The sequence below is a fragment of the Lepus europaeus genome, chromosome 10 (assembly GCF_033115175.1).
Source record: "Lepus europaeus isolate LE1 chromosome 10, mLepTim1.pri, whole genome shotgun sequence".
NCBI lineage: Eukaryota > Metazoa > Chordata > Mammalia > Lagomorpha > Leporidae > Lepus > Lepus europaeus.
The window spans coordinates 64,633,097-64,652,331 of NC_084836.1; the positions used below are offsets into that span (position 1 = coordinate 64,633,097).

General features: G+C 51.3%; 1 protein-coding gene, 1 long non-coding RNA gene and 2 other non-coding genes across 6 annotated transcripts in view; 2 read left to right on the plus strand and 2 right to left on the minus strand.

Moving 5' to 3' along the window:
* The window catches only part of RNF41 (ring finger protein 41), a 29,565-nt gene extending 24,063 nt beyond the window's left edge, over nucleotides 1-5,502 (plus strand). For all 3 annotated transcript variants that reach the window (XM_062203466.1, XM_062203465.1, XM_062203467.1), the window contains 4 exons: nucleotides 1,651-1,922; nucleotides 2,744-2,879; nucleotides 3,272-3,375; nucleotides 4,141-5,502. In XM_062203466.1, coding sequence (XP_062059450.1) covers nucleotides 1,651-1,922; nucleotides 2,744-2,879; nucleotides 3,272-3,375; nucleotides 4,141-4,492 — 864 coding nt within the window. In that variant the 3' untranslated portion in view covers nucleotides 4,493-5,502. The remainder of the gene's footprint in view (nucleotides 1-1,650; nucleotides 1,923-2,743; nucleotides 2,880-3,271; nucleotides 3,376-4,140) is intronic.
* Nucleotides 2,138-19,131, minus strand: LOC133768700 (uncharacterized). The gene is made up of 4 exons (XR_009867052.1): nucleotides 18,615-19,131; nucleotides 16,724-16,831; nucleotides 3,224-3,340; nucleotides 2,138-2,306 (listed from the first exon to the last, which is right to left on the minus strand). It is a non-coding gene; the product is annotated as an uncharacterized LOC133768700 (long non-coding RNA).
* On the plus strand, nucleotides 2,347-2,479 carry LOC133769281 (small Cajal body-specific RNA 11). The gene has a single exon (XR_009867168.1). It is a non-coding gene; the product is annotated as a small Cajal body-specific RNA 11 (non-coding RNA).
* Nucleotides 18,405-18,486, minus strand: TRNAS-CGA (transfer RNA serine (anticodon CGA)). The gene has a single exon. It is a non-coding gene; the product is annotated as a tRNA-Ser (tRNA).
* Nucleotides 19,132-19,235: the final 104 nt, after the last annotated feature.

Sequence of the window (19,235 nt, forward strand, 5' to 3'; positions counted from 1 at the left end):
AGACTCTGAAAAGAATTAAGGATGTCTTTGAATAAAAAATAAAATAAAAACTTACTAGCAGTTGGATTAACAATATTGAGAATGATTTCTTTCCTTACAAAGCCTTCTGGTGTTTCAGTCTTGGTGTTCATCTTGAGGACAGAAGCTTTTTCTTTTTTTTAATCTTTTTTTTCCCTAAGGTTTTTGTTTGTTTATTTGAAAGAGTTACAGGAGAGAGGCCTGCACTGTGGCATAGTGGGTAAAGCCGCTGCCTGCAGTGCTGGCATCCCATATGGGCGCCATTTCAAGTCCCAGCTCCTCCACTTCTGATCCAGCTCTCTGCTATGACCTGAGAAAGCAGTGGAAGATGGCCCAAGTCCTTGGGCCCCTGCACCTGCATGGGAGACCCAGAAGAAGCTCCTGGCTCTTGGCTTCAGATTGGTACAGCTCCAGCCATTGTGGCCATCTGGAGAGTAAACCAGCAGATGGAAAACCCTCTCCCTCTCCCTCCCCCTCCCCCTCCCCCTCCCCCTCCTCCTCTGCCTCTCTGTAACTCTGCCTTTCAAATAAATAAATAAATTTTTAAATAAAAAGAAAGTTACAGAGAGGGAAAGATCTTCTACCTGCTTGTTCACTCTCCTGATGGCTATAATGGCCAGGGCTGGGCCAGGCTGAAGCCAAGAGACTAGAGCTCTATCCAGTCTCTCACATGGGTGGCAGTACTTGGGCCATCTTCCACTGCATTTCCCAGACCATTAGCAGGAAGCTGGATCAGAAGTGGAGCAGCCAGGACTAGAACCAGCACCCATATGGGATGCCAGCATCACATGTGGCAGTTTTACCATGTATGCCACAATACCAGTCCCTCTTTTTTATAAATCTTAAGCTCCTCATAGTGTGTTGGGGGCATAGTAGGCACTGGTGCCATTCATTTACACCATCCAAGTTCCTCTTGTGTCCCATGCTAGATGCCAAATCTTGTCTGCATGGAAGCCAGGGAGTCTTCTCACCCAAGGGGCCCATTTCACAGTTGCTTCTCAGAGAAGTAGGCTTAAACGTGGTCTTGGTGACACTGAAAAGAATGTGATTCCACAAACAACCCAGGCCTGTTACAGAGTTTACACTCTGTAAGCATGGCTGCTTGGACTCTGGGCAGCACCTTAGGTCAGCCTTCTGAACAGGGTCCCAGGCTTTTGTAAACTTTTGGTTTCTTATATTGAACTTTCGCCAGTAAGTCTCTGTTCCTGTCCTTTCTACATCTGTAGTCTGAACCGGCCTTCAAGACCTGTGTCAACTTCTGTCCTTGACATAAATAAAAACCTGCTGTGATTGACCTAGCCTGGGAAGATCTCCCCTCCTCTGGACTTGTTGAGCAATTTATTGTGTATGCAATCCAGGTGATAATTAGTAATCGGTCGCCTTATGTCATCTCTCCTATTGTCCTGGGATGTTATTTATAGTTGTGATTGTTATATAACTTTTCACTCGTTTGTCTTGTCTTACACAACCCATTTGCAATCTTGAGCACAGGAAACATTTTAAGCCTGTGCCCCACAATGCCTTGGCCACAGTAGACCTCTGCCGTGACCCCCAGGGAGCTGTGACCGCAGTAGCTGTTGAGAGGCCCAGTCAGCAGCTCTTAGCTCTGCTGATTCCTGTGCTCCCTTCCAGGCGCCTCATTGCGAACATGCTTTCTGCAACGCCTGCATCACCCAGTGGTTCTCTCAGCAGCAGACGTGTCCGGTGGACCGTAGCGTTGTGACGGTCGCCCACCTGCGCCCAGTACCTCGGATCATGCGGAACATGTTGTCAAAGCTGCAGATTGCCTGTGACAACGCTGTGTTTGGCTGCAGTGCTGTTGTCCGGCTTGACAACCTCATGTCTCACCTCAGCGACTGTGAGCACAACCCGAAGCGGCCTGTGACCTGTGAACAGGGCTGCGGGTGAGATTCCTTCCCCTGGGTCCCAAGCAGATAAGGGCCCTTCCCGCCTGCACCTCTGTCTCTGGATGCCCTGCTCACCAGTGCATGCAAACAGCACTCTTGGCCTCCCTGGCTTCCTGCCCCAGGTTTCACTCTCTCACTGCCCTTCTCAACTATGTTTTCGCTGTTGCTTTAATAAAAGATAGGGGATAGAAATTCAGCAGTCTGTGCGATAGCACTGAAGGTGGATCCACTTTAATTCCTTTTATTCCAGCACTTTCTCTGTGTCAGGTTGGCCTTCTCTTATTTCCTCTTGCCCTATTTTTTCTTTCTGTGGGGTGTGAAATATTTGATAAACTGCTGATAGCTGGGGCTTCTCAGAAGGAATAAGTGGCTAGGCAGAATCTGTAGGGGAAGAAGAGAGCTGGGTGGTAGCTCAAACACCGTGGCCTGTCCTTCTCCTGCTCCACATGCTCAGGTCCTGCAGGGCAGTCTGGCAGGACACACGGCACTGTGCCTCTCAGAGTAGGAGGCCGTCTTAAGAAAGGGGCTGGCTTGAATGGGCATGAGAGGACAATTCAAGGGGAATAAAGAAAAGGAAAAGAAAAACATGTAAGAAAACAAAACCCACCAGGTCCTGGAGGAAGAAAGTTCACAGAAAGACAGCAAACGAGCAAGGAGACAGGAAGCACTGGGAGAAGCAAATGAAGGCAGCCTGACAAAAATGCTAGACCCCTGTGGTAGGCGAGGGCCACTCAGCAATCCTGGGCTGCAGAATAGACCATTTGGCCACACAGCCCACTGACTGCACCTGTTCTGCTCTTTCCCCACCTGGGCTGCAGCTTGGAGATGCCCAAAGATGAGCTGCCAAACCACAATTGCATTAAGCACCTGCGCACCATAGTCCAGCAGCAACAGACGCGCATCGCCGAGCTGGAGAAGACTTCAGCTGAACACAGACACCAGCTGGCGGAGCAGGTAGGGTTCTGAGAATGTGGGGGGGGTGACACGTCCCTCACGTGCAAATGACTGCCTGCCTGTGAGCAGCAAGCCCCACTCAGGAACACAAGGGCCTGTGCTGTGAGCTGGGTGAGCGGACAGACACCGCCTGCAGCTCAGCAGGGAATCCGAATGGAGCTCCCCTTGCCTCCCTTCCTCCATTCATGGCGTTTGTTCTTAGGTTCATCAAGTGCCATCTCCGTGAAGGCACCTTGCCAGGTGTTGAGACTGCTGTGAGTCCTGTCCTCATCTTGCTGAAGCTTCTAGTTTGGTTGTCCTCACATCTCTGAATTGCCCTCATAACTCAGAGAAACTTCTTTTACCTGTTGTCTGCCGTAACGATCATCCTTGGTTCTTCTTGCCTCCAACAGAAGCGAGACATCCAGCTGCTAAAGGCATACATGCGTGCCATCCGCAGCGTCAACCCCAACCTTCAGAACCTGGAGGAGACAATTGAATACAACGAGATCCTAGAGTGAGTGTCACCCCCCAGCCAGGAAATGACAGTAAGGGAGCCGGGCTGGGGCCACCACTGATCAGGTGTTGGGATGAAGGACAGGGACAGAGGAGAGGACGATAGCCCTGAGCTTCAGTGCAGGATTCTGATTCATTTGGGTGGATGGAAGGGGGTCTGCCCAAGGATGGAGTTTATCTGGAAGTAGCTGAGTACCCGCCCACATGAAGCCCCGTATGAAAGGCAATCGAGTGCTAGGAGGGCCAAGAAGAAATAGTAGATACCGTCCTTATCTTCAGGTAGCTTGTGACCCAGAAACGAGAAGGCAGAGTGCCCATCCAGGAAAGGGATCTAAAATCAGCGTAAACAAGCAAAGCAGTGAAGTCCAAGGTCCCTGTCAGTTCTGAAGTCCTGTACACACATAGACTGACCTGGAGTGTGAATTACCATGTACGGGACAGTTAGTGTCGAGTGGGACCCAGTGCAGAGGAGTAATTGCTTCACTCAGGAAACATCAGTTGAGCGCTTACTATGTGCCATGTGTGCCAAGAACTGGAATGTCAAAGGAAAACAATAGGAAGAGTATAGGCTCAGGCATTTATTGTAATGTGGTGACTCACATGGGACCAACTAGGGGAAAGATTTGGGGTTTCTGAGCCATGATGGAAGGAAAGATGGAAGAATAGAGTCAGGCTGACTGCAGTGGGAGATCCCTCCTGTCGGGAGAAAGAGCCAAGGTAGAAAAAGCAGATGATCTGGAGTGACTGCCTCCACCCCTCCACACAGGTGGGTGAACTCCCTGCAGCCAGCAAGAGTGACCCGCTGGGGAGGGATGATTTCGACCCCGGATGCTGTGCTCCAGGCGGTGATCAAGCGCTCCCTGGTGGAAAGTGGCTGCCCTGCTTCTATTGTCAACGAGCTGATTGAAAATGCCCACGAGCGCAGCTGGCCCCAGGGTCTGGCCACACTAGAGACAAGACAGATGAACCGGCGCTACTATGAGAACTACGTGGCCAAGCGTATCCCTGGCAAGCAGGCCGTGGTGGTGATGGCCTGTGAGAACCAGCATATGGGTGATGACATGGTGCAGGAGCCGGGGCTTGTCATGATATTTGCACATGGTGTGGAGGAGATCTAGAGAACTTGCTGGGCTATCAGGAAGAGATGGAAATCAGAAAATCCCATCGCTCCCGCAGCTGGGCCCTGAGTCCTCCCCACCGTCCTTAATGCCGAGGCTGACACTTGGGCCACACCTCTCCCCGCTCTTCTGGCACTGAAGGGCCCTGGGGCACTTTGCTCAGCCTTTCAGGTGGGAAACCCAGATTCCCTCCTTTTGCCATATTTCTCCCCCCAAAATGTCTGGAAGTCCTCAGTCTGGGTGGGAAAGCTCCCGCCTCCGTTCTGCCTAGGGGCCATGGTTCCTGATATTTTCTGAAAGCACAAAGAGATTCAGATTCATCTTCCCTAGAGGATCAAGTAGAGAGAGGTGTGTAATTGTCCCTCTCCTCCCAAGTGGAATCGGAGCAGGCAGGCCTGTTGTCTCTGAGCAGCACGTAGAGGGCAGCTCTGGGGAGCAGACATTCTGAAGAAATGGTGAGCATGGAACAGAAACCCTAGGAATAAACAGGCCAGTGACTGGCCCTCGCTGATGGCCCCGAGGGGAAGACTGGACCTCCGTGCCAAGCGCACCCTGCCCAGCCGATGTTAAAGGTGCAGCTCCTGCTGGGTCTGCAGGTGTGCAGACTGGAATGCTAAACATTTCCAGATGAGCTCTTTCTCGTAATTAGGGAATGACAGGATTGGGGGTTGGGGTTGATATGTCGGGACTTGTATGCTCAGCTGGAAGCTGTTCTCTGGCACTGCGCCCCGTGGCGTGGGCCATCATCGTTCCATAGACCCTCCCCAGCCCTGTGAGTATAGTTAGTTATTTTGATAATTCCCTTTGGCCATTGTTTGTTTATATTTCACAAACCTCACCTGTGCGCCCTACCTTCTTCTTTCTTTCTTTTTTCTTTTTTTTTTTTTTTAGAATGGCCTGGTCATGGCTACCCTACTTTCTAGCCCAGCCACATTGTTGGCAATTTAATTTATTTACTTTTTTTTTTTTTTAAGAAAGGAAAAAAGAAAAAAAATCAACAAAACTTGAAACTTCTTTTGCTGTTCCTATTGTGGGGAGTCGGGACAGGGTGGGACAGGGATGGGATCTCCTCGATACTTCGCCTTTTCAGCACAGCCTTCGGCTTTATCTAAGAAAGAGCCAAGGGAGTCCTTGGTTGGTCACCGCCAGCCCTCAGAGCACATCTGAATTGAGGAGCTTCCTCTGCTCCCATGAGGGACACGACCGTCCTGCAGCGATGCCTGTGCCCTCTGGAGAAATCTGTTCCTGACCCTTCCAGGGTCTCACTGTAGAACTGGATTTAGAGTATTAATTTTGAAGGCAGCTTCCTCAGAGCTATGTAACTGGCTTCTAAGCTTTGCCGGGAAAATGGGGTAGAAATTACGTTTATGTCTGTAAGTAAGCGCTGTGTTCTGCTTCATCTGTGCCCCTCAAAGGACCATCGCAGGCCACCTGGGGCATTCCTGGATCCCTGGGGTGACTGGCAGAGTTCGGATGGGGCAGTAGGTACAACTGTTTTGATACACAGGTGGGTGTGGTTCTGGAGAGTCAAGGGATCCTCCCCATCATATAATGGCCGCTCTTTTGGGAGTCTTATTCCAGGCCAGCTTACCATGGGTCTGGGTAGTTGGATCATGACTCAGCTGGGACCGGGGTAGAGGGATACAGCTTGAGGGGAGTAGAGAACAGTCAGGTGTTCCAGCTCCAGGACACCGTGCTCAGGAATTTGGAAATGCTGCTAAACTAGCCTGGTTACTACATTTCTTCCATCCCCCTTTGCCCCTGCCTTCCTCCCGTAGGCCCATACTCCTGCTGTCACCCTCTGACGGAGCCAGGAAGCTCCGTCCAGGCTTCCCTCCCTCCTCTCGCACCAGTGTCCTGCAGTTTGCTGGTTGTCTTGTATGTGCTGTTCCATGGTGTTGACTGCACTAATAAACCTTTTACTCAGCTCTAAATTCTTCGTTCAGCATTGCTCCTACTCCTGCCCTGCTAAGAGAGTTTCCTCTCCACCTTGGCCTGTCGCTTCAATTCCCCATCCTTGGTTCCTGCTTTGTAACCGACCCTTCCTTAGTGCTCCTTCTGTTTTAGGAGCAGCCTGGGACGATGCGCCCTCCTTTCTTCTTCCCTCCTGCCTCCTGTGCTGGAGCAGCCAGAACCTGCTTAGCAGTGATCTGAATTGTGTTATTTCCTGGGATTGCCTTTACCCCAAACTCCGTGTCTTCCCTAAGTGCTCCTGGGTTTAGAAAAACTTTTTTTTTTTTTTTTGGTAAGATTTATTTATTTATTAGAGAGGGAGAGACAGAGAAGTCTTCCACCTGGTTAACTCCCCAAATGGCCGCAACAGCGTAGCTGCGCGGATCCAAAGCCAGGAGCCAGGATGCAAGTACCTCCACTGCTGTCCCAGGCCATCAGCAGGGAGCTGGATCAGAAGTGTAGCAGCAGGACTCAAACCAGCACCCATCTGGGATGCTGGTACCATGGGCAGAGGCTCAATGCACTACACCACAGTGCCAGCCCCTGGGAGATACCTTCTACGTGCACCGTTTCCCCTTGTCCCACAAGCACTTTCGTGTGGGGATTTGGAATCCACAGCAAACTAGGAGCCTTCCAGACCCCCCCCCCAGTGTTTCCTAACCAAGAAATTTATGTGGGAAGGGCACCTGAGACGACCTGATGTGTTTGTCAGACCTGGAGAAGACCCTGTGAGCATCTGCTATCACCTTCCTGTCATGGGAAAAAGGAAATTTCCTTCCCCTCCCTCAGAACTATTTTACATTTGTTGAATATTTATCATGCACCTAATGGGAAATCTCAGTTCTTTATTCTCTAGTAGGTTGGGGGAAACAAAGGCATCCCTGCACACACAACATGGCATGAGTGTAAAATAATAAGCACACTCTGGTGTAGGACAGAAGAACCATGTGTGTATCCTAGTGATACCAGGACTCTGGTCCCGTGATACTCCTTCAGAACTACTTTCAGAGCCTGCTGCTTGTTCTCTTTCTCTTTTTAAATTTGAGACACACCAAGAGAGTCCACATCCTCTGGTTTACTTGTCTAAATACCTGTGATGACCAGGGCTAGGCTGAGGCTGAAGCCAGGATCCTCCCACCTGAGTGGAGGAACCCAACTACTTGAGCCATCACTGCTGCCTCTCAGGGCCTGCGTCAGCAGAAGTTCAGGTCAGGAGCTGGAGCTGGGTATTGAGCCCAAGCACTCTGATACTGGATGCGGTGTCTGGTATGCTAGACATACATCCCACTGCTCATTCCTCCTGCATGTCATGAATGTGCCAGATATTCCTTTCAGGATAGATTTGGTTTGGGGAAACAAATACCCATTGAATGTCGAGCCTACAAGGTGCCCACCAGGGTGGGGATTTGGGGAACTTTGTGTAGCAGAATGTCACCTACCTTCAGAGAACTTACTCCTTGATGGAGATGATTGTGTAAGAAGGTATATTAGATAGGCTAAGGAGATTTGCCAGCAATATAAGAGCAGAGAAAGATAGGACCACTGATTCTGATGGGCGTCAAGAGGCTTTCAGAAGTGTTACGTGTTCTAGAGCAGAGGTCAGCAAACTACAGCTTGTGACCCACTTGCTGTTGTTTAAGATTTATTTATTTGAAAGGCAGAATTACAGAGAGAGGGAGATACATCCACTGATTCACTCTCCAAATGGCCGCAACGGCCATAGCTGGGCCCATCTGAAGCCAGGAGCCAGAAGCTTCTTCTGGGTCTCCCAAGTGCATGCAGAGGCCCAAGCACTTGGGTGATCTTCCAGTGCTTTCCTAGCCACATTAGCAGGGAGCTGGATCAGAAGTGGAGAAGCTGGGATTTGAACTGGTGCCTGTACAGGATGCTGGGGTCACAGGCAGTGGCTTTACCTGCTATGCCACAGCACTGGCCCCAGCTGCCTGCTTTTGTTTAAAAACAAAACAATTACTGGAACACAGCCATATACATTTTTTATGTATTGTCTGTGGCTGCTCTCTCTCTCTCTCTCTCTCTCTCTCTCTTTTTTTTTTTTTTTGGACAGGCAGAGTTAGAGACAGAAAGATTTTCCTTTTTCCGTTGCTTCACCCCCCAATTGGCCGCTACGGCCAGCGCACTGTGCCAATCTGGAGCCAGGTGCTTCCTCCTGGTCTCCCATACGGGTGCTAGGGCCCAAGGACCTGGGCCATCCTCCACTGCACTCCCAGGCCACAACAGAGAGCTGGACTGGAAGAGGAGCAACCAGGACAGAATCCGGCGCCCTGACCGGGACTAGAACCTGAGGTGCCGGTGCCGCAGCAGAAGATTAGCCTAGTGAGCCATGGCGCTGGCCTGTGGCTGCTTTCTCACTAGGACAGCAGTTGATTAGTTGCCAAAAAGCCTAAAATATTCGGTCCTTTACAAGAGAAGTCTGCCAATCCATTCTAAACGTTTATGATCAAGAGAATTGGAGGAGGAGGATGGAATAGAGAAGGTTGGTCATTCTAATCTTTTACTTCAATATATACATTTGAAAAATTAGAGCACTTTTCTACATCACCAAACAAGTGCTTAAAGTTAACATTATATCCTAAATCTAAAACCCATTTTCACATTTCCTCCCAGTTGTCCCAATAAAAGTCTTTGGTTTTTGGTTTTTTGTTTTTGTTTTGACAGAGTGGACAGTGAGAGAGAGAGACAGGGAGAAAGGTCTTCCTTTACCGTTGGTTCACCCAGGCAGAGTTACAAGGAGAAAAGAGGGAGAGACAAAGATGTCTTCCATCTGCTGGTTCACTTCCCATATGGCCGCAACAGCCAGAGCTGGGCCAGGCTGGAGCTAGGAACTTCTGCTGCTTTCCCACACACATTAGCAGGAAGCTGGATTGTAAGTAGAGCAACCAGGCCTCAAACCTGCACCCATCTAGGATACTAGCTTTGCAGGGGGTGGCTTAACCTGCTATGCCACAGTGCTGGCCCCTAGTAGCTGGTGTTTAAAAATTTACTTGACAGAGTTATAGACAGTGAGAGAGAGAGAAAGGTCTTCCTTCTGTTGGTTCACTCCCCAAATGGCTGCCACGGCAGGTGCTACACCAATCTGAAGCCAGTGCTGGCCCTGAGAAACTGTACATCTTAATGTTTATATTAAAAGCAAAACAAGCTTGTGGGCCAAAACTAGAGTTGAGTCATCTAAAGAAGGAAGAGAGATCCTTGAAGGGAGATAAGAACAGAAATACCTTGAGCCAGTTGTTGAAAGACCTTCAGTGCACGGCAGGGAGTTTGGACTTTTGTTTTACAGGTATGTTTTTGAGAGAAGGAATGATTTCCATCTCAGGATTCTGGTGATATTGAAAAATGACCAAGAAGCTGATCAATACTAGTAAGCTTTAGTGATTCGTGCAGAGAGGACGAGGGCTTGACACAGCAGGAAAGAGAGAACAAGGTGCATCTGGGCGAGGCTGGCCTGGTGGCACAGCAGGGTAAGCTTCCACTTGTGAGACCAGTAGCCCATGTCAGAGTGTCAGTTTTGAGTCCCATCCAGCTCCCTCCTGGTGCACCTGAAAAGGAAGTGGAAGATGGCTGAAGTACCTGGGCCCCTGCCACCTGTGTGAGAGACCCGGATGGAGTTTCCAGACTCCTGGCTTGGGTTTAGCCCAGCCTAGCTATTGGGAGAGTGAGTCAGTGGATACAGGATCTCTCTCTCTCTCTCTGCCCCAACAACCACCACCAAACTCAAATTCTACCTTTCAAATTAATCTTAAAAAAATTGGACGGAGGCCGGCGCTGTGGCTTAGCAGGTAAAAGCTGCTGCCTGCAGTGCTGGTATCTCATGTAAGCACCGGTTCGAGTCCCGGCTGCTCCACTTCCTAGCCAGCTCTCTGTTATGGCCTGGGAAAGCAGCACAAGATGGCCCAAGTCCTTGGGTCCCAGTACCCATGTGGGAGACCAGAAAGAACTCCTGGCTCCTGGTTTTGAATCAGCACAGCTCCGGCTGTTGCGGCCATCTGGGAAGTGAATCAGTGGATGAAAGACACCTCTCTCACTCTCTCTCTCTCTCTCCCTGTCTTCCTCTTTATAACTCTTCCTTTAAAATAAAATTTAAAAAATGGAGAAAAATAGACAGGTCTTAGTAAATGGTTAGACTCATTCAACATCTATAGCATACCTGTCATGTGGCAGACATGGTGCCAGGCACTAGAGACATAGATAATTGAAAAATAAGACTTCAAAGAGATTTGCAGCTTGGTAGGTGATGTACACTTAAATAATGGGAAATTCAGAATAATAGGTGACTACTAAATGTGGACCGCATACCATGGGATGAGGAAGAAAGGGGGCAGCTACCACCTGGTGGGATGCAGAGAGGGCTTCTCAGGAATCACTAGCTGAGCTCTGGACAGGATCTGATCCTGCCCCAACAGCCAGACTGAGCATCTGCTGTGAGTCAGGCACTACTCTTTTGTATTTATTTATTTGAAAGGCAGAGAGTTACAGAGAGGCAGAGGGAGAGAGAGAAGATAAATCTTCCATCCACTTGTTCATTCCCCAAATGGCCACGGGGCCAGAGCTGGGCCCATCTGCAGCCAGGAGCCTGGAGCTTCTTCTGGGTCTCCCACACAGGTGCAGGGACCCAAGGACCTGGGCCATCTTCTGCTTTCCCAGGCCATAGCAGAGAGCCAGATAGAAGAGGAGCAGCCAGGATTTGAATGGGAGCCAATATGGGATGCCGGCTCTGCAGGTGGAGGATTAACCTACTGCGCCATGGCGCCAGCCCCAAGGCACTATTATTATTAACACCAGGATGAGGTGTTAGGAGTAAACAGCTTATTTGGGGGGTGCCCAGTGAGTTTGTGTAGCTAGGAAATGGGTCTGGAGCTTCACAGCAAGGAGGTGGAGCCCAGGATGTGGATTTTGGTAGGAGTCACCTGCCTGGAGGTGATGGAGAAATTCTAGGAATGCGTGCAAAGACTGTAGGAGGAAACAGAGTTAACAGTGGGTTCTTAGGGGGGATTCTAGAAGTAATCTAGAACAAACTGGAGGCCAGCACCGCGGCTCAATAAGCTAATCCTCCACCTGCGGCACCTGCACACCGGGTTCTAGTCCCGGTCAGGGTGCCGGATTCTGTCCCGGTTGCTCCTCTTCCAGACCAGCTCTCTGCTGTGGCCCGGGAGTGCAGTGGAGGATGGCCCAAGTGCTTGGGCCCTGCACCCCATGGGAGACCAGGAGAAGCACCTGGCTCCTGGCTTTGGATCAGCGCGATGCACTGGCCGCAGCACGCCGGCCTCAGTGGCCATTGTGGGGTGAACCAGCGGAAAAGGAAGACCTTTCTCTCTGTCTCTCTCACTCACAACTCTGCCTGTAAAAAAAAAAAAAAAAAAAAAAAAAAAAGAACAAACTAGAGACAAGACGTGTAATAAAACTGACTGCTTTTCTTAATGTAACTTTGAATTCATGAATCCTTAAATGTGGCTCATAAACTGGTTGTGAAAGAGTTCCAGAAATGTTTTGTGCCGTGACAGTATCTCTGAAACAGGTGTAGGCTGAAATAATTTCAGACCAAATCCTCTGGTCATGCGTTTCATAAAATAAACTGCAGAGGGGTGGGCATTTCTCAGAGCAGGTGAGACTGCCCGGGAGTCCTGCAGCCCGTATCAGAGTGCCTGGTTCGAGTCCCAGCTCTGTTCTAACTTCCCACTACTGCGCACTCTGGAAGGCAGCAGGTGGTGGCTCAGGTGCCTGGGTCTCTGCCACCCATGTGGGAGACCTGAGTGAGTTCTGGGCTTCTGGTTCCAGCCTGACTCAGCCCCAATTGTGGTGGCCATTGGAGAGTGAACCAGTGGATAGAAGAGCTCTTGATGGCCCTTTCTGCTTTCTAAATCAGTGAACATTAAAAAAAGAAAGAAAGAAAAAGAAAAAAGAAACTGCAAAGATCTAAGCTTTTTTTTTTTTTTTTTTTTTTTTTTTTGGTATTTATCTGACACGTAGAGTTATAGACAGTGAGAGAGAGACAGAGAGAAAGGTCTTCCTTCCATTGGTTCACCCCCCAAACAGCCACTGTGGCTGGAACTGCGTCGATCCAAAGCCAGGAGCCAGGTGCTTCTTCCTGGTCTCCCATGCGAGTGCAGGGGCCCAAGCACTTGGGCCATCCTCCACTGTCCTCCCTGGCCACAGCAGAGAGCTGGACTAGAAGAGGAGCATCCAGGACTAGAACCCAGTGCCCACATGGGATGCTGGCACCGCAGGCGGAGGATTAACCAAGTGAGCCACAGCACTGGCCCCTAAGCAATTCTGATTGAAATCTAAGAATATATAGCTGAAAAGATCCTTATGGGGCAGCAATAACTCATTATTCCTTGTAAGGTGAACAGTCAGAAGAAACTTCATATGGGAAGGCAGGCTTCAGGCTACCAGATGGAGATGACCAGCCCAATGATATGAAAAGTATCTTCTGGAAGAATTCATGGTTTTTTAAAAAATGGATGGGGGGGGCAGGCATTTTGTACAGTGGTTAAGACGCCAACTGAGGGGTCGGCGCTGTAGCGCAGCAAGTTAAAGCCCTAGCCTGAGGCGCTGGCATCACATATGAGCGCTGGTTCTAGTCCCGGCTGCTCCTCTTCCTATCCAGCTGTCTGCTGTGGCCTGGGAGGTCAGTGGAGGATGGCCCAAGTCCTTGGGCCCCTGCACCCACATGGGAGGCCCAGAGGAGGCTCCTGGTTCCTGGCTTCAGATTGGCGCAGCTCTGGCCATTGCAGCCATCTGGGGGGTGGACCAGTGGATGGAGGACCTCTCTCTGTCTCTACCTCTCTGTGTAACTCTTTCTTTCTTTTTTTTAAAACATTTATTTATTTATTTATTTGACAGGTAGAGTTACAGACAGTGAGAGAGAGACAGAGAGAAAGATCTTCCTTCTGTTGGTTCATTCTCCAAATGGCCGCCATGGCTGGAGCTGCGCCCATCCAAAGCCAGGAGCCAGGTGCTGCTTCTGGGTCTCCCATGCGGGTGCAGGGGCCCAAGCACTTGGGCCATCTTCTGCTATCCCAGGCCACAGCAGAGAGTTGGACTGGAAGAGCAGCAACCGGGACTTGAACTGGCACCCATATGGGATGCTGGCGCTGCAGGCGGAGAATTAACCCAGTGCGCCACAGTGCCAGCCCCTACTCTGTCTTTCAAATAAATAAAATAAACCTTAAAAAAAAAAAAAAAAGACTCCAACTGAGACACATCCCATATCACAGGCCCTGGGTTTTATTCTGGGCCACAGCTTCCAGCTTCCTGCTAATGCATACCCTGGGTGGCAACAGGTAGGTGATGGCTAAGCAGCTGGGTCCCTGCCACCCATGTGGGAGAAACCTGAATTGAGTTCCTGGCTTCTGCCTGGCCTAGTCCTGATCATTGTGAGCACTTAGCGGGGTGAATCAGTGTGGGGAGCACTCTGTCCCTGCTTCTCAAATAATTTACCTGTGATTTAGGCAGAGTACTTTGGTAACAGGAGCTTGTTTTTGATCGTTGGTAAAGTGAGGTTTCTGTACAGGGGACTAATATGACAGCTGTGTTTTAGAGTAATCACACAAGCATAAGGTGGACTGAAGTGTGACGAAACTAGGGCACCTTGAAGGTCAGTGTTAACAGAGACAGGAATTAAGATGATGAGCATGGGAGAAAAGAAAATGTGAGAGAATTCTTAAGGTTGGAAACCAGAAGGAGTTGAGGGGGCAATCTCAAATGTGGCCCATCAGGCTAGGCTGCCACCTGTGACACCAGCATCCCATATCAGAGCACGATTTCAAGTCCCAGCTACTTGCTTCCAACCCAGAAGATAGCCCCAGTCCTTGGGTCCCTGTTGCCCACATGGGACGCTCAGATAGAGTTCCTGGCTCCTGGCTTCAGCCTGGCCCAGCCCTGGCTCTTTTGGCATTTGGGATAGTAAACCAGTTAGAAAATATCTTTCTGTGTCTGCCACTCTGCCTTTCAAATAAATAAAAATCTCTCTCTCTTTTTTTTTTTTTAAGAAATTGAGAAATTGAGAGAATAAATGTTTTGGTTGAATTCCACAGGAGGGAAAAAGCAGATGAAGTGGAGAAACTTTTGGGAAGAATAGTACAGTGTTTCTAGCAGCCAGTAGAAACCAAAGGTCTCAAACGTGGCAAAGGACAGAACTTGAGAAGAGGCTATTACATTTGTCTGATTTTTTTTTAATATTTAATTTATTTATTTGAAAGTCAGAGTTACACACAGAGAGAAGGAGAGGCAGAAAGAGAGAGAGAGGTCCTCCATCTGCTGGTTCCCTCCCCAGTTGGCCACAATGGCCGGAGCTGTGCTGATCCAAAGCCAGGAGCCAGGAGCTTCTTCTGGGTCTCCCACGTGGGTGCAGGGGCCCAGGGACTTGAGCCATCTTTTACTGCTTTCCCAGGGATTGGAAGTGGAGCAGCCAGGACTTGAACCGGTGCCCATATGGGATGCCGGCTCTGCAGGCGGCGGCTTTACCCGCTATGCCACAGCGCCAGCCCGTCTGATGGTTTCTTTTTTTTTTTTTTGACAGGCAGAGTGGACAGAGAGAGACAGGGAAAAAGGTCTTCCTTTACGGTTGGTTCACCCCACAATGGCCGCTGAGGCCGGCACACCGTGCTGATCCGATGGCAGGAGCCAGGTGCTTCTCCTGGTCTCCCATGTGGGTGCAGGGCCCAAGCACTTGGGCCATCCTCCACTACACTCCCGGGCCAGAGCAGAGAGGCAACCGGGACAGAATCTGGTGCCCTGACTGGGACTAGAACCTGGGGTGCCGGTGCTGCAGGCAGAGGATTAGCCTATTGAGCCGCAGCGCTGGCCCTCATGGTTTCTTTGCAGAGTGGATATAGAGAGAGAGAGACAGAGAGAAAAGTCTTCCTTTTGCCATTGGTTCACCCTCCAATGGCCGCTGCGGCCGGCGCACCGTGCTGATCCGAAGGCAGCAGCCAGGTGCTTCTCCTGGTCTCCTGTGGGGTGCAGGGCCCAAGGACTTGGGCCATCCTCCACTGCCTTCCCGGGCCATAGCAGAGAGCTGGCCCGGAAGAGGGGCAACCGGGATAGAATCTGGGGCCGCAAGGCGGAGGATTAGCCTGTTGAGCCACAGCGCCGGCCCCTGATGATTTCTATTGTGAAAAAATTTAGGAGGTGGAAATCAGATGACAAGGCATTAAGGTAGCACAAGGGATGTAGAAATGTATACATTTTATTTGAAAAGTAAAAGGAAGTACAACAGTGTGGTGGCTGGAAGACATCTGATGAAGGTAGGGTTCTGTTCTGAATTAATGAAGGACTGACCCAGTGGAGGAGAACTTGACGGATTTCAGGAAGGATATTTATGGGATGTTCCTCAGGAGGCTGAACTGAGTGGGACTTCAGGGAAGATGAGCAAGACCAAATACTGTTGCAGGAACTAAAGAATGAATGCCAGTGGGCTGGATATAAATGTGTAAGAAAGGCTGGGGGCAGGGGAGGGTCCCCTAAGGAGAGGTCAGAGGACAGGATGTGAGGGGATGGAAGGGGAAGCGTGAAGGAACTGAGTTGGAGTGGGCCCTGAGGATGGCAGAGGTGTAAAATGATTGTTCGTGAACTTTGGAAGAAGTGGCCTCTTACTGTCCGCCCACTCCCCAACCCCGCCAAAGTGTCCAGGGCAGCATTTTAGAGTGAGAGGGGTGATCTTCAAGTACCAGACTACCTCCGCCACATTCCCACTCTCTGTCCAGGTCCTCCATTTTGTAAACTGCAGAGCTTTCTCTTTCACAGAACAGTTGTTGGGTGCCCTCTGCTGGTCAGTTTTGGTCTTGGCCTTCCAGATATTTAAATCTGAAAGCACGTGCCAAAGTACTAATCCACTATATTCTATTGAGTACACGGTACACGTTTGCTCACCTCTGTGTAGAAGGCCTTGTAGAGAAGACAAAGAAAAAAAAAAAAACACCATTTACACAACACAGTTCTAAAGATTGAGGGGCTTATATGTGTCACAGTGGAAGGAGCTCTCATGATAAAATTAGGCCTAGGATGTGCTGGGACACAGCGGGCCAGAGATGACTTCCCAAGAGAACGTTTTAGTGGAGGTGAGTACAAGGTGAGGCTGAGAAAGATTAGTGTAGCCCGAGAACAGCATGAACAAGGCCAAACAACTGTACCAGGAACAGAAAGAATGCCAGTGGCTGGAATGTGACGACTGTGGAGGAATGGTGGGAGAAAAGGGGAGGGATCACGCAATGAGAGTTGGAGTAGCAGATGCTGTGGGGCAGCCCTGCATGTATTACCCACCTCATGTCATCCAGATGAGCAACACGGCTTTCCACATGGAGGCTGTCGCAAGTACTACGCCCAGCCTGAACTCACCCCCGTAAAAGTGGGCAGGCCTGACATATCTACCTAAAAAGTAGAATAAACATTTTTTTTTTTAAATTTATTTATTGGAAAAGCAGAGAGGGAAGGATCTGCTATCTGCTGGTTCACTCCCCAAACACCTACAACAGCCAAGGCTGAGCCGGGCTGAAGCCTCCAGCCAAGAACTCAGTCTGGGTCTCCAACTTCTTGACCTCCGGCCAGCCACCTCTTAGGGTGCAAATTAGCAGGAAGCTGGAATGGGCTGCAGAGCCAGGGCTCAAACCTGGGCACTTTGATACGGGGAAGTGGGCATCCAAAGAGGAAGTTAGTGTGGCACCAAAAGCCCGCCCCCGGAACTTGTTATTTTGGTGGGGGCATGTCGAGGGAGCTGCCTTTCATGCGAATCAGTGGTGCTGGTGGGAGCCTGACAGCTTGCAGCTGGAACGAGAAAGCACACCAAGGGACAGGGGCCAGGAGCGGCCATCTGACCTAGCAATCAAGATGCCCACATCCCACATCGGAGTGCCTGGGTTCGATACTGGCTCCAGCTCCCGACTCCAGCTTCCTGCTAATGCAGACTCTCGGAGGCAGCAGCCATGGGTCATGTAATTGGGTTCCTGCCACCCAGCTGGATGACCACATTGAATTCTGGGCTCCTGGCTTTGGTCTGGCCCAGCTCCACCCACTGTGGGCATTTATGTGAGCGAACCAGCTGTTGGGAAAGCTGTCTGTCCTACTTCATTTAAAAAAAAATAAAATAAAATAAAAAAAGACGGGGAGACCGTGGGAAAGTGGTAAGGATGAGGGGCGGGGGCAGGGGTGAGAGTGTTGTGGCCTGGGCAGCGGCATGAGTGGGGGGGCGTGAGCTCTAAGGTGCGCATGTGTAGAAAGCTCTTGGCGCCCCTGCTCCATCGTATCCTCCTTAAAGATGCCATTATGCAGGAAATAAAGCACATAAAGAGCATCCTCAACGAGTCCCCTAGCTCTTCCCCACAGTCATGTGAGGGGCTGGGAAGAGCTGGGTGAGGGGAGCAGAGAGGTCGGAGAGTGACTTCCTAGCGCGGCTAATACACACGGAGGACTTCCAAGAGTACCCGGTACATGACGGGCACCCGGTAAAAAGTGACAGCTCTCTGCGCACACCTGGCTCCAGGTAGGTGTGCTGTGCTGTGCCCCGGGATACCTGCGGTGCAACACAAGGAAATGCCAAGTCTACGACTTCTGGTGACGAAAATCACCAGAGGCGCGCTCTTTTCGTGGAAACTCCGGGTTTGGCTGTTTATTGCACTCCAGGCACTCACATTCCCAAACGAAAACCTTCTACCACATCCTTCGCTAATCTCCTCAAAAATAAATAAATAAATAAATAAATAAATAAATAAATAAATAAAACAAAACGAAACGCGTGCTCAAAGCTCCGCCGGCAAAGCGTGAAGTGCCGAATCCGCCAGCGCCTCGTCTAAATCCGCTTTCCGAGCTCACCCCCACCCCTCCCACAGCCCGGGGGTGAGCCCTTTCAGCTTCCCTCCGGAGACCGAAAGGGGAAGTGCAGGAAAGACACGTGCGAGGACTGGGGTTCCTTTCTGCACGTTGCAAAGGGGGGGGAAAAAAACGCAGCCGTCACGAACAGGATTCGAACCTGTGCGGGGAAACCCCATTGGATTTCGAGTCCAACGCCTTAACCACTCGGCCACCGTGACTCCCAAAACCGTGCTTCGCCGCGCGCTTACAGGAGGGGTCCGCACTGCGCCGGGGAGAGCGCGCGGCGCCCGGAAGCGGCCCCCGGCCGGGCGCGCACACCGCGGGCCTCCCACCCCTCGCCCCTTACCTCTCGTCCACGTCGCTCCGAGAAGAGCGGGTGGGCCGAGTGACCCGGACAGGCGGGATCCCCTGCCTACAGAGAAGAGTTAGGGTCTCCAGGAGCGCACAGCCACACGGAGGGCGATGGCGAGGCCTGCGGAGGCGGCGCTGAGGGGAGGGACCGGGTCCCCAGGGCGGCGGCGGGGGGCTTCTCGGGAGAAGAAGTGGGAAGGAGCTGCCGGGTGGGACGAGGCGCGAGGCTGAGGCAGGCTCGGTGAGAGCTGAGAAGGGGAGCTCCTGGGAATGGGCGAGAGGGCGACACTCGGGGGGCAGGGGCTCCTCGGCGCACTCCGGGCTGTGCGTCCCGGTGGGGTAGCAGAGAGGGGTCCCCCTGCGGGGCCGAGGCCAGAACGAGGGGACGGGCTTCGCGTCGGGCAGAGAACGGCTCTAGGAGAGTGGCGCCCTCTCCGGGAAGCAGCCAGCTCCCCGCAAGCTCCCGCGGCCGCCGCCGCCCCTGTCAGGGAGGCCGCCAGGGTCGGCCCAGCGCCGGGCCCGCCGCCGCCGCGGCCGCCGCACCAGGCCTGCCGGCAGGGGGCGCTGCGCGGGCCGGGGCCGGCCCAGGCGGCGGGAGGCGGCGGCCGCGGCGGCG